Source organism: Clupea harengus, chromosome 5, assembly GCF_900700415.2.
Source record: "Clupea harengus chromosome 5, Ch_v2.0.2, whole genome shotgun sequence".
Lineage (NCBI taxonomy): Eukaryota > Metazoa > Chordata > Actinopteri > Clupeiformes > Clupeidae > Clupea > Clupea harengus.
In genome coordinates this window covers 17,635,151-17,650,150 of record NC_045156.1, presented here as the reverse complement: position 1 = coordinate 17,650,150, position 15,000 = coordinate 17,635,151, and the positions used below count along the sequence as shown (strand labels likewise).

At 47.2% G+C, this 15,000-nt stretch overlaps 2 protein-coding genes across 2 annotated transcripts in view; one reads left to right on the top strand and one right to left on the bottom strand.

Annotated features, from left to right (window-relative positions):
* The window catches only part of si:dkey-183j2.10 (glutamate receptor U1), a 13,340-nt gene extending 10,619 nt beyond the window's left edge, over positions 1-2,721 (top strand). Inside the window, exons 8-10 of the mRNA XM_031567108.2 lie at positions 336-555; positions 2,030-2,274; positions 2,587-2,721. Coding sequence (XP_031422968.1) covers positions 336-555; positions 2,030-2,274; positions 2,587-2,685 — 564 coding nt within the window. The 3' untranslated portion in view covers positions 2,686-2,721. The remainder of the gene's footprint in view (positions 1-335; positions 556-2,029; positions 2,275-2,586) is intronic.
* Positions 2,722-3,731: 1,010 nt separating this feature from the next.
* plch2b (phospholipase C, eta 2b) overlaps positions 3,732-15,000 on the bottom strand; it is a 28,886-nt gene continuing 17,617 nt past the window's right edge. The window contains exons 9-22 of the mRNA XM_031567920.1: positions 14,846-15,000; positions 13,840-13,953; positions 11,881-11,964; positions 11,067-11,164; positions 10,848-10,936; positions 10,380-10,565; positions 9,994-10,101; positions 8,992-9,116; positions 8,561-8,645; positions 8,195-8,341; positions 7,768-7,847; positions 7,302-7,533; positions 4,958-6,565; positions 3,732-4,822 (exon numbers count right to left, since the gene is read on the bottom strand). The exon at positions 14,846-15,000 is cut by the window's right edge and continues 20 nt beyond it. Coding sequence (XP_031423780.1) covers positions 4,806-4,822; positions 4,958-6,565; positions 7,302-7,533; positions 7,768-7,847; positions 8,195-8,341; positions 8,561-8,645; positions 8,992-9,116; positions 9,994-10,101; positions 10,380-10,565; positions 10,848-10,936; positions 11,067-11,164; positions 11,881-11,964; positions 13,840-13,953; positions 14,846-15,000 — 3,128 coding nt within the window. The 3' untranslated portion in view covers positions 3,732-4,805. The remainder of the gene's footprint in view (positions 4,823-4,957; positions 6,566-7,301; positions 7,534-7,767; positions 7,848-8,194; positions 8,342-8,560; positions 8,646-8,991; positions 9,117-9,993; positions 10,102-10,379; positions 10,566-10,847; positions 10,937-11,066; positions 11,165-11,880; positions 11,965-13,839; positions 13,954-14,845) is intronic.

The window sequence follows — 15,000 nt, the reverse complement described above, 5'->3', positions numbered from 1 at the left end:
GAGTCCTTGTTTACCTGAAATGTGCACTTTCTAATTTGATTTTGTACCGCCCGGTTTGGCAATGTTGGTTTTCAATAAAATAAAACATTTGCATAAAGCAAGCCAATCTACTTTTCCATGTTGATAAGGGCATAAAAATACAAATAAAATGATGGAAGAAATAAATAAATGAAGGGACATTTAGAATAGATACAATTTTGCGATTAATTGCGATTAATTTTGAGTTAACTATGACATAAATGCGATTAATCGCGATTAAATATTTTAATCGTTTGACAGCACTACTATATATATGTATAGACACAAGTGCGTTACAGTTGTGTGATTGTCTCCAGAACTCCAACAACCCGGCCTACCGGCGCATCTACGAGCACATGGAGCGGAGGAAGAGCTTCGTGTCGTCCATGGACGAGGGCGTGCAGAAGGCCAAGGACGGCAACTACGCCTTCATCGGGGAGTCCGTGTCCCTGGACCTGGCTGTGGCGCGCTACTGTGAGCTGGTCCGAGCGCACGAGGTCATCGGAATGAGGGGCTACAGCATCGTCACCCCACTAGGTAACCCCACTTTGATACTCCAGAGAGAAGAGAAGAGATGGGATGGGGTACCCCACTATGATACTCCAGAGAGAAGAGAAGAGAAGAGAAGAGAAGAGAAGAGATGGGGTACCCCACTATGATACTCTAGAGAGAGGAGAAGAGAAGAGAAGAGATGGGGTACCCCACTATGATACTCCAGAGAGAGGAGAAGAGAAGAGAAGAGGTGGGGTACCCCACTATGTAACTCCAGAGAGAGGAGAAGAGAAGAGAGGAGAAGAGAAGAGAAGAGAAGAGAAGAGAAGAGAAGAGAGGAGAAGAGAAGATATGGGGTACCCAACTATGATACTCCAGGAGAAAGAGAAGAGAAGAGAGGAGAAGAGAAGAAAAGAGAGGAGAAGAGAAGAGAAGAGAGGAGAAGAGAAAAGATGGGGTACCCCACTATGATACTCCAGAGAGAGGAGAGAGATGGGGTACCCCACTATGTAACTCCAGAGAGAGGAGAAGAGAGGAGAAGAGAAGAGAAGAGAGGAGAAGAGATGGGGTACCCCACTATGATACTCCAGAGAGAGGAGAGAGATGGGGTACCCCACTATGTAACTCCAGAGAGAGGAGAAGAGAGGAGAAGAGAAGAGAAGAGAAGAGAAGAGATGAGAAGAGATGAGAAGAGAAGAGAAGAGAGGAGAGGAGGGATGGGATGGGGTACCCCACTATGTAACTTGAGGGAGAGGAGAAGAGAGGAGAAGAGAGAGATGGGGTACCCCACTATGTAACTCCAGAGAGAAGAGAAGAGAACAGATGGGGTACCCCACTATGATACTCCAGAGACAAGAGAAGAGAAGAGAAGAGAGGAGAGAGATGGGGTACCCCACTATGATACTCCAGAGAGAAGAGAAGAGAAGAGAAGAGAAGTGGGGATAGTGGGGTACTCCAGAGAGAGGAGAGAGATGGGATGAGATGAGATGGGGTACCCCACTATGATACTCCAGAGAGAGGAGAAGAGAAGAGATGGGATGAGAGAAGAGAAGGGGTACCCCCTGATACTCCAGAGAGAGGAGAAGAGGCGGGCTGAATCCAGCTGGGAATCTCATAGCAGTCATAGCAACAGTAGACGCTTCCGTGGATACGGCTATTTCCTGTTATTGGGAGTAGCTGGGGACAGTGTTACTCACTGTGTGTGTGTGTGTGTGTGTGTGTGAGAGTTTGGTGTGTGTGAGTGTGTGTGTGTGTGTGTGTGTGTGTGTGTGTGTGTGTGTGTGTGTGTGTGTGTTTGTGTGTGAGTGTGTGGTGTATGGTGTGTTGTATGTTCTCTGTGTATTGTGTGTGGTGTGTGTGTGTGCTCTCTTTGTGTGTGTGTGTGTGTCATCTGTGTGTGTGTGTGCGTGTGCTCTCTTTGTGTGTGTGCTCTATTTGTGTGTATGTGTGCTCTATTTGTGTGTGTGTGTGCGTGTGCTCTCTTTGTGTGTGTGTGTCATCTGTGTGTGTGTGTGTGCAGGCTCTCCCATGCTGAAGAACCTGAGTGTGGCCGTGCTGCAGCTGAGTGAGGCGGGGGAGCTGGCCTACCTGCGCAGTAAGTGGTGGGCCAGCAGCTGCATGGCCGACGGAGGTCGGGGGTCAGGGGGCAAAGGTCACGGCCTGCGGGGAGTCTTCCTGCTGCTCGCTGTCGGCCTCGGGGTCGCACTGCTCATCGCCATGCTGGAGCTCACCGTACGCTCACGCAACAGAGCACAAGAGCAGAGGGTAACACACACACACACACACACACACACACACACACACATATACAAACATATACAAACACACAGACATGCATATGTGTTAAGCGCTGTGTGTGTGTCCTCCAAAGAGGTCCTGCTGCACAGTCATATTACACACACACACACACACACACAGACACGTATACACACAGACATGCATGTATGATAACCGCTGTATGTGGGTATGTGTATGTATGTGTGTGTGTGTGTGTGTGTGTGTGTCTGTGTGTATGTGTATGTGTGTGTGTGTGTGTATGTGTATGTGTGTGTGTGTGTGTGTGTGTGTCCTCCACAGAAGTCCTGCTGCACAGTCTTATCTGCGGAGCTGAGTCAGCGGTTGAGAAGCGGGGGTGCGAACAGGCAGGAGGAGAGTGCAGAGAAGAGCAAAGCCTGAACACACACTCCCTCATGCACACACACACACACACACACACCCTCATGCACACACACACACACTCCCTCATGCACACACACACACACACTCCCTCATGCACACACACACACACACACACTCCCTCATGCATACACACGCACACACACACACACACACTCCCTCATGCACACACACACACACACACTCCCTCATGCACACACACACATACTCACTTATGCACACACACACACACACACACACACTCCCTCATGCACACACACACACACACTCCCTCATGCACACACACACACTCCCTCATGCACACACACACACTCCCTCATGCACACACACACACTCCATCATGCACACACACACTCCCTCATGCACACACACACACACTCCCTCATGCACACACACACACACACACTCCCTCATGCACACACTCACTCATGCACACACACACACACACACACACTCCCTCATGCACACACACACACTCCCTCATGCACACACACACACACACACTCCCTCATGCACACAGCAAGAGAACACACTTCCTGCGGGAGTGGACACACACTTACCCCCTCGAGAGAGAAGCATCCACGGGATCCAACACTGGTGGTTCTATATGTTCTTTGTGTGGGATTCGTTTGACGGTGGGCATCAACATCACTAGTCACTCCATTAGATTGTTACTAAAATTGTGCTGAAGATCTGCTCTTAAACACCATGTTCACATGCTGGGTTAACCAATTTAGGTTATTCATTTGTTTTCAGAGATGTACATAGAAATCCACAGTAATATTCCGTAGACTATTGAATGATATTTGTGTTATATTGTACTTGTCTTAAACAAGGACAGAAGACCTTGATAGGTGCAGTAGACAGATGATTTAAGCTGTTTTAGGGTCTTGTCATGGATGTAAACAGATACATGATAGAGTGCTATTAAAAACAAACCTGATAGCCAGACATCACACTGCCACACACACACACACACACTGCCACACACACATGCACGTGCACGCACACACACGCACACACACACACAAAATAACTGAGTCATCGCTGGAGAAATTCTTTACTTGCATTTCTGTACAGTTGGCATGTCTGCAGTGTACTCCTTAAAAATCACACTACATGAAAATCACACACACACTACATGAAAATCACACACACACACACACACACACACAATCTGAAAATGCTGTTGGATTCTGTGTAGAATTTCCTTAGAAAAACCTCCCATTCATCCACTGCTGATGAGAGTTGTAGCAGTTAATCAATAAAAATAGACTATTACTAATAACTGTGTTGCTATGATTGAACTATGGTCACTTCCATACCCCACACTCAGATGCAAAAAGCCTAAAACATCACATGAGGTGGTCACATACGATTTAGATGAATCATGGAGTCAACACAAACAATTCACATGAATCATGGTGTCAACACAAACAATTCACATGAATCATGGTGTCAACACAAACAATTCACATGAATCATGGTGTCAACCCAAACAATTCACATGAATCATGTTGTCAACATAAACAATTCACATGAATCATGGTGTCAACACAAACAATTCACATGAATCATGGTGTCAACACAAACAATTCACATGAATCATGGTGTCAACACAAACAATTCACATGAATCATGGTGTCAACACAAACAATTCACATGAATCATGGTGTCAACACAAACAATTCACATGATTCATGGTGAATGAAACCGCAGTTTGTCATTGACTGTGAAAGTAGTGTGTGAGATACACATTCATAAGATGCACAGATTTGTATTCCAATGTGGTCCTTGTGTCGGGGAGACTTCCTTCTTCACAGGGAGAGAGTCTGTCATAGAGTACGACCAGGAGGGGTAAGGCTGAGAGATTTACCCCAAGGGGCATGAGGCGGTCCTGGGGAGTGGGGGATCTGGGGCAGAGGGGGTATTTACCCTGGGGAGGGGTATTAGTACAGGTGGATCGTGGTTCTTGGCTCAAAAGGTCCTCAGTGAATCCACCTGTAATGCACCTGGACCCACTCCACACTGCACCTGGAGCCACTCCATACTGTTTTTTCATGTCTGTTTCCACCACTGGACTCTCCTAAAGGACGTGTGCTCTTAATCTCCTGCTGTTTCTATTCATCGGCGTCGTCTGTGAGAAGAGAGAAACACAAACGGCATTAACTCATAGGCAGTAATAAGACCCGCCATAACAGAGGCAGCCAGGGCCACTGCGGGGAATAATACAGTTTCCCCTCCCCCTGCTCTCTGCTGCCACGTCTCTTACCCCGGAAGAACACAGGAGATTTGCAGCGGATCTCCCTCATCTTCTCCTCGAAGAGGGCGTTCATCTCTCTCTGCAGTGTGCCCACCTCACGCTGCTGCCCTGCGGGCACCCTGGAGGGCAGACTGCTCAGCTCCAGGCTGTCCAGGCTGCTCCCGCTGCTGGAGTCATCGCCCACCACCAGGGCGGCGCTGTTGAGGCCGGAGCCAGGCGTGCCCGGGGAGCGGGAGCTGCCTCGCTGCTCGGGGAGGGAGTACTGCCACTCCAGCGTGGGCCGAGAGGGACGGCGGGGGGCGCTGGGTGTTTGGGCCGGTTGCCGGGGAACACTCTTGGAACGCATGAAGGGGGGGTTGGAGGTGGGGTGGAGACCCACAGGGGGGTTTTTCCTGACGGGGACGGGGCTAGCCGGGATGGGGGGGAGGTGGAGACGGTTCCGGAGCAGGAGCTCAGGGGAGTTATAGAGCTCCACAGCAGGAGTGTGGATGGGGTCTGTCTGCGTGCTCTGGTCACTGTAGGATACCTGCCTCAGAGGGGCCACAGGAACCACAGCCGGTTTGAGTTCTAGAGGCGGGGCGAGAACTGCCGGCTCCTCCCTGCTCGACTGGTTCTCCCGGGCCAGACCCAGAGGGCCCAGCATCCGGTCCTGACTGGTTTCAGGTGGCTGGTGGTCTTTAGGCTCTGCAGGTACTGCCTCAGGTTCTAGTAGTTCTAAGGTTCTGGCCTCTGGATTTGGCTTTGGTGGCTTTTGGTCTATTTGTTCTACAGCTTTGGGTTCTAGTAGCTGGTCTACAGTTTCTAAAGCTCTGGTCTCTGGTTCTGGTGCTGATGGCTGGCCTACAGTTTCTAAAGCTCTGGTTTCTGGGGGTTGGTCTACAGTTTCTAAAGCTCTGGTTTCTGGGGGTTGGTCTCCAGGATCTAAGGCTCTTATCTCTGGACATTGGTCTCCAGTTTCTAAAGCTCTGGTTTCTGGTTTGAGTTCTGATAGCTCGTCTATTGATTGTAAATGTCTGGCTTCTGGTTGGCCTGCCGGTTCTAGAGTTCTAGTTTCTGGATTGAGTTCTGATAGCTCATCTATTGGCTGTAAAGGTCTGATCTCTGTCTTGGATTCTGATGGCTGGTCGAAAAGCTTTACAACTCTGGTCTCTAGATTGGGTTGAGAAGGCTCTGAAATTGTATTTTCTGGATTGGCTTGTGATGTCTGATCCATTTGATCTGATACTGCCAACTGCCGTCTGAACCTTGGGGGAGGTTCTAGTATATGAGGAACCAAGAGGGTCCGCTTGTACTGTCTGTATGAGGGTATGAGGGGTACCATGCCCTCCAGTTTGATGTCTGTCTGCGGCTCTGATGACTGTAAGAGTGCAGGGTCCCGGCTGGGTTTCGGTGGAGGTTCTTTCAGCTCTAAAACGGAACTTTCCACTATGACCTGAGGAGAACCCTCTGAGCGTTCTGACGACGTGCTCTCCTGCTTGCTGATCGGCCAGCGGCCCCGGACGGGCGGCGTCTGGACCTCCGGATCGAGCGTGTCCTTGGAGTCCTCGCTGGCCCAGTTGATGTAGCCGTAGGTGACGTCGGTGGAACTGGCCTCAGAAGACATGCGGCTCCGGGGCCCTTAGGACAAGAACACAGAACACAGAACCTCACTCTCAAAGAACACACCCAGAACCTCACCCGCAGGGGTCAATATGACTTACAGCAGAGAGAGAGACACTACAGATAAGGTGAAGGTTCTCTAGAGAGACTACAGACAATAGTGAAGGTTCTCTTTGGGCCTAAAGGAGACCTGAGAGGTCTGTTTTAATACCACTTCAGAGAAGACACCACTCATCTCTCAACGCACAAGCAGTTATGAAAGTAGGAAATGACTATGTAATACACAGCCTTCTGTGTGCATCCAATGATCGTAGTTCATACAGGAGTTTGTCATATCATAACACACAGGAGAGACTGTAGGACAACATGTAAACACCAGGGCCAACTGAGACAGCTGGTTGGTCAACCCTTTTTTACAGGGTTACTGTAAGCGCTTCTTTATTATAGGATTTGGGTTAGCGCTACTTCACTACAATGCTACTTTGTTATTTGGTAAGGGTTAGCACTACTTTGTTACAACGCTACTTTGATACAGCGCTACTTTGCTACAGCGCTACTTTATTACAGCACTACTTTGTTACAGGGTTGGGGTTAGCACTACTTTGCTACAGCGCTACTTTGCTACAGCGCTACTTTGTTACGGGGTTGGGGTTAGCACTACTTTGCTACAGCGCTACTTTGATACAGTGCTACTTTATTACAGGGTTGGGGTTAGCGGGATGACTGAGAAGGCCGGTTGGTCTGCAGTACCCACCCCTGAGCCTCTCAATCGGGTCCTGGAAGTAGACCCTCTGTGCCCGCCGTGGGGGCTCGCTCTGTGGCCCACGGGTGAGGGGGGGCCCCCGGCTGCCCAGCGAGGTCACATCGTCGTCTGAGTAGGGCTTAGTAAGGGACCACTCCGACGAAACCTTCTTGCCCTTGGCCATGCCCTTCCCAGGGGCATTAGAGGCTTTCTGCAGCAGCTTCTTCATGGCATTGCTTTTGGTCTGCATCACAGGGAGGGAGATACAGTTCCCATGACTACAGTTCCCATGACTAACATTTCAAAAGGATTACAGCAGTCTCATGTTTATGGTAAGGCTACATGTTAACTTTGCTACAGTGCTACTTTGTTATAGGATTAGGGTTAGCGCTACTTTGCTACAATGCTACTTTGTTATAGGCAGGGGCGGTTTGTCCTTAGCACTACTTTGCTACTCCACTGCATCTGGTAGACTTGCCTTGCAACTAATGTCAGAAACTGCAATATGAACAAAGATGGAGGCCTCCTCCACGCCTTCCAGATACACGTGCCGATAACCTTACACAGGAACGAGCCATCGACATTACAAATCAAACATTACACAAATCAGACATCAAACTGTTCATTATGAATCCTACTGAAATTAAAACCTGTTAGAGTTAGAATCAGGGTGGATGGATCATTATGGATTTACAGAAATCTGACATCATGTTCGTGACAAATGTCCCTTCAGTGACAGCCAGTGGAGCGGTTGTGGGTACATGTCAATGTGTGTGCGTGTGTGTGTGTGCGTGTGTGCGTTTGCGTGTGTGCGTGCGTGTGCGTGTGTGTGCGTGTGTGTGCGTATGCGTGTGTGCGTGCGTGTGTGTGTGTGTGTGTGTGTGCCAGTGGAGCAGTGGTTGTACCTGGTAGCATGCTGTTGAAGGCTATGGTCCTCTGACCGATGAAGTTTTGGCCAATGGGGTCGTGGTCCCAGACGGCGAAGCGCACCAGGGCGATCAGAGGCATGGTGAGAGTGAACAGCAGAGTCTCCTCCCACATGGGGTTGAAACCTGTCAATCAGAAGTCACATGACAATATGGAAAACACCTCGTTTTTACAATAGAAGATCAACCACTAAAACCAATCATTAAAGATGAAATTCAATGATTGTGGACAATGATCCACCGTTTAATTGATTTAAATAATTTAATCATTTTAATTTAATTTAATTTAATTTAATTTAATTTAATAATAAGAGCTAGCTAGCTGGCTTATGTCTGCTCTTTTACCGTTGTCATCCACCACCCGAGTCTGAGCCTTCTGGCAGTCTACTGGAAGGCCGATGATCTCCACCTCAACAAATGGATCTATGATCTGAAGACAACACAGAACAACAAGTGCACATATAAGATTATCACACACGCATGTTATCAGGTACATAAGGAATGATCTTAACACAACAAATGTGTGTGTGTGTGTGTGTGTGTGTGTGTCTCACCTCTCCCCAGTCTCCCAGCATAGAGTCTTTGGGTTTGTGTGTGTGTCTGTGTGTGTGTGTGTGTGTGTGTGTGTGTCTGTGTGTGTGTCTGTGTGCGTGCATGCGTGTGTGCGTGTGCGTGTGTGTGCGTGTGCGTGTGTGTGTGTGTGTGTGTGTGTGTGTGTGTCTCACCTCTCCCCTGTCTCCCAGTATAGAGTCTGTGTGTGTGTGTTTGTGTCTCACCTCTCCCCTGTCTCCCAGCATAGAGTCTTTGGGTTTAGGGAGCTGCTGTCCACTGATGATCTTCAGCATCAGTTGCTTCTTCTTGCGTCCCGGCAACGGATCCTCCACCAAAGGGTTGAAGGCACCTGGACACAGCAGCACTGATGACAATAACTATTACAAAACACACACACACACACACACACACACACAGACTAGTGTACATACACGTACACATGCCAAAACACACACACACACACACACACACACAGACTAGCGTACACACACGTACACTTGCCAAAACACACACACACACACACACACACACACACACACAGACTTGCGTACACACATGTACACATGCCAAAACACAAACACACACACACACACACACACACACACACACACAGACTAGCGTACACACACGTACACATGCCAAAACACACACACGCACACACACACACAGACATACACACACGTACACATGCCAAAACACACAAATGCACCCAAACACAAATCCGTCTGGACACACCCCACTGCACACATTATCACCCAACATACACACATTCCCCCGGACCAGACACACACCCAACATACACACATTCCCCCGGACCAGACAGACACCCAACATACACACATTCCCCCGGACCAGACATACACCCAACATACACACATTCCCCCGGACCAGACACACACCCAACATACACACATCCCCCCGGACCAGACACACACCCAACATACACACCCAACATACACACATTCCCCCGGACCAGACACACACCCAACATACACACATTCCCCCGAACCAGACACACACCCAACATACACACCCAACATACACACATTCCCCCGGACCAGACACACACCCAACATACACACCCAACATACACACATCCCCCCGGACCAGACACACACCCAACATACACACATTCCCCCGGACCAGACACACACCCAACATACACACATTCCCACGGACCAGACACACACCCAACATACACACATTCCCCCGGACCAGACACACACCTTTACACATGCACTTGGGTTTCAGGATGTATCCACAGTTGCCGTTGGCAGCAAACTTGGCTCTGTTCAGCTGCAGACTACGGTCCTCAGTCTGGTAATTCAGAGCCACTGTGGACACACACACATACACACACAGAAACACACACACACACACACACACACACAGAAACACACACACACGCACACACACACACACACACACACAGAAACACACACACACGCGCACACAAACACACACAAAGCATTTATCAGGTAAATCAGACTTGCCACAAATAAAAAAAATTGGAAACAATAAAACTTGGATTCACTGACTGACAGACAGTTTGATTGATTGATTGATTGATTAACTGATTGATTAATTGATTGATTGAGGGATCAGTCCAGACCCATGTGGCAGCCGGTGTTCCAGTATGGCTGTGGGTTGAAGTTGCTGGAGTCGACCCTGTAGTTGGAGGGGTACACCCGCAGGAGCTGCCGCTGGTTGAACCGCACCAGCTGCCCCGGCTTCAGCTGCACGATCTGATTGGTTATGCTCTCGTTCAGGGAGGACACCTGCCAGCTGCACATGTAGGCTGCAGCCAATCACAGACCGAGATACACACACAATCAGCCAATCGGCAGAGAGGCACACACCCAGTTGATCTGACGATCATGATGTACATATTTATACAACTGCACACAATCCAGGTCCGACAGTCACACCAACATACTCTAGTAACATTTCATTAACGACATACTCTAGTAAAATTTAATTAGCGACAGACATACCAACATACTCTAGTAACATTTCATTAGCGATAGACAAACCTACATACTCTAGAAACATTTTCAGGAGTTGATTTTGAGTCCCCCACCTTGTGTTTCGATGTCGTGGACACGGACAGACTTGGTGTACTTGACCAGGTCAGAGAGCGGGCGAGACAGCCTCATAGTTTTCCTCTTCCTGGAACACAAAAGGGACTAGTCTCCTCCACTCATAACCACCGTGTGTGTTCACTGTGTGTGTGTGTGTATCTGTGTATGTGTGTGTGTGTATCTGTGTGTGTGTGGGTATCTGTGTGATTGCTGCACACCTGCCGTAATTCACTTCCTGTTTGCGTGAGCTGGGTTTGGACTGCTCTGGGTCCGTGTCTGAGTCCTCCAGGATGGGCTTCTTCTTGCGCTTCTTCTTCTGAAAGCCAAGAGCAGGTGGTGTTGGAATAATGTCACGCTAATCCAGTAGACCCCAAATATGTAATTAAGATTGATAATGAGCATAATAGGTCCTCTTTAATATGAGTTATTAGGGAAAGAGATGGAGGGAGAGAGAGATGGAGGGAGGGAGAGATGGAGGGAGAGAGAGACCGACAGAGAAACATAGGAAGAAGAGACAGAAAGGGAAGAAAGAGAGATGGAGGAGAGAGAGATAGAAGAGACAAAGAGAGATGGAGGAGAGGGAGAGAGAGGGAGGAGAGAGAGAGAGATAGAAGAGAGAAAGAGATGGAGGAGAGCAAGTGAGAGAGGGAGGAGAGAGAGAGAGATAGAAGAGAGAAAGAGAGAATGAGGAGCGCAAGAGAGAGAGGGAGGAGAGAGAGATAGAAGAGAGAAAGAGCGATGGAGGAGAGCAAGAGAGAGATAGAAGAGAGAAAGAGAGATGGAGGAGAGAGAGATAGAAGAGAGAAAGAGAGATGGAGGGAGAGACAGACCGACAGAGAAACATAGGAAGAAGAGAGAAGGAGAGATGGAGGAGAGCAAGAGAGAGAGGGAGGAAAGAGAGAGAGATAGAAGAGAGAAAGAGAGATGGAGGAGAGCAAGAGAGAGAGGGAGGAGAGAGAGAGAGATAGAAGAGAGAAAGAGTTGAGAGGAGCCTCCATCTAAAAGGTCAGATCTGAAGCATTGACCTCTGACCTTGCGTTTGAAGCTGCCCATGAAGGACCGCCTGAGGAACCTGCTGGCCTTCGACTCCTGAGGAGCACCTGTGGCGTTCACACCCTTCACCGCAAACACACACACACACACACACACACACACACACACACAGATGAAGTCATGACGCAAACACACAAACACAAACACACCACACCACACCACACACACACACACACACACACACACACACACACACAGATTAAGTCATGACGCAAACACACAAACACATACACACACACACACACAAGTCATGATGCACAAACAACCCTACACACTAACACAAACACCATACTGGAACTTTAAAGCAGTTTTCCTAAAGCCTCTGTAGAATGAATCTGTGTGAAGCTCCAATGAGATGCTCTTCTGTAGAATAAATCTGTGTGAAGGTCCAATGAGATGCTCTTCTGTAGAATGAATCTGTGTGAAGCTCCAATGAGATGCTCTTCCTTCCTGTGCTTTCATCGTCCCTGCCGACCAGACTTACCTGTCGATTTACAGTTTTTTCCAATCATTTTAGTTCTTGTACCTATACCATGGATACTTTTCCCAAACACTTAACACAGTGGGCTTTACAGACACACACCTCTGCATATCAGTTAACTTTTGGTGCAAAATGCAGTACAACAACCACACCACAATCAATTCTGCCGTAACTTTAACACATGTTCCCTCTCAGAGTAGAATGACCTAAAAAACACTAACAACTTGAAGCATTGCTAATTGCATCTATAATATGTTGCTGTGTCCTCCAGTTTAGCATAGATTACTGTAGTGTTGCATTACAAAAAGAGAAAAAACACACACAGACAAACACTTCTTTGGACTACAGTAATAAAGTTTGTAATATGACAGTAAACTAATAATTCTAAAATGCTGCAATATGTTTCATTACAGCCATATGCTAGAATTGCATGTGTTACTGCACTATATAGGCTTACTACATTACAACAAAAAGGCATGAATATGCTACGTATTTACTGCAGTATTTCCAATGCAGTAAATCAACACAAGATACAGTCTATCAAAGTACTGTAATACCACTAGAAGTCTGCTTGAACTTCGCATTTACGGTAACATTCTCCTCTGCATTGCATCTTGGAAATACGTCAATCCAAGCCAAGTATCTGAAGACAGTGTTGATATGTCGGTTTGCCTCTCACAATAGATGTCAAAATTGAGTGTGGCAAATTTACTGTAATTACTGTAAATTGAAGAATTGCATTCTTCAATCACTGTCTTTCACTGATAGCCTATGACTTACATAAAGAGCAGTACTGTAATAGTGGAAACAACTTTTCAGGAACAGTTACATCTATGTTTGCCTTCTATAGACTAGTATTACAGTACTATTACGTAGAGATAGTGAGAAGTCTGCAAGCCAAAACAAACTAAATAATCTAAATAAATGTCTGCTGAATTACATGTAAGAATACTTTTTCTTATTCAAGCATATCATTTAATTTGTCTGTCTAAACAAAGCATCTTTCCATCTACAGGGATCTAAATGGCTGTAAGTAAGGTTTTGAACTGAAAGTTAACTGTTCTGAACAGAGTATCTAAACATTGGTAAAACATGCTGTAGTTCCACAGTGTTTTGCTGGTAGTGAACATTGAATGGGACAGGTATCCATTAAATTTGGAAGAAGGTGTCATTGCCAGCATTTGTATCTAAGCATAGGGGCAAGTATCAACAGTTTGGTTCACATGGTCTACTGGTGTGCTCGATGTGTTAAGTGTTTTGGGAATGTGAACATGGTATAGGTACAAGAACTAAAATGATTGGAAAAAACTGTAGATCACCTGTCCTCGTTCCTCACCGGTCATCTACTTTAACGTCTGTGCTCATATTGTAATCCTGTCGATTTAGATCACCTGTCCTTGTTCCTCTCCTGTCTTCTACTTTAACGTCTGTGCTCATCTTGTAATCCTTCCGTTCACCTGTCCATTCATCTGAGGCTCCTCCTCTTCCTCCTCCTCTTCCTCCCCACTGGAATCGTCCGACACGTCTCCGTCCTCTGCGTCTGGGCTGATGTTTGCCGGAAGTTTCTTACCCTGAGAGACGGCACAGTAAACTCTCTCATATGTTTCACACACACACACACACACACACACACACACACACACACACACACACACACACACACACACACACACACACACACACACACACAGACACACAGACACACAGACACACACACACACATGGCAGTGTAACCCTGAGAGGCGGCACAGTAAACTCTCTCATATGTTTCACACACACACACACACACACACACCTAACCTCCACACTCTCTCATATGTTTAGGCACATCATGGCATTGTAACCCTGAGAAACGGTGGGTGTTCAACGTTTTGGCTTGGAATATTCTTTGTCAATATTCTCAAGCAATAGGACGCTATAGGACAGCAGCAGCTGTCTCTTAGTTTGACGATAACTGTGCTGAGCAGTCCTTTATGGTGCCAGTGCGGGTAGTACGTCATTTCCTGTTTATTTATCTCTGGCAAAATCTGTGTCTCTTTATAAGTGTTTTGTAACCTGTAAAATGTATTTATTTAACATTTATGTAACATTTATTTATTTACTTATCTGTGTCTCTTTACAAGTGTTTGTAACCCCCCCCCCCCAGCAGCTGTCTCTTCGTTTGACGATGACCGTGCTGAGTAGTCCTTTACGGTGCCAGTGCGGTTAGTACGTTTATTTTATTTTATTTATTTATCTCTAGAAAATCTGTGTTTTTTTACAAGTGTTTGTAAACCCCCCCCCCCCTTTTCTTTCCTACTGTGAGGCACATTGTGTTACCTCCTTGTATGAAATGCGGCGTACAAATAAAGTTTGATTTTATTTGATTTGATTGATAAATAATAAATTAATAATGTGGATGGTCCCTCTATTAATGATCAGTAACTGATTCATTGATAATGTGAATAGTCCTCGTCACACCACCTTGACCAGGATCTTCCCCTTCAGCATGTCCGGGCCCGGCAGGCGCTTGGTGGTCTCGTTGGCATTGATGCTGGACAGGTCCAGTTTGTCCTTCAGAACCTCCATCAGGTACTCGGCCATCTTCTTCTGCTGGGCCACTGTGCAGTGGTTCTCTA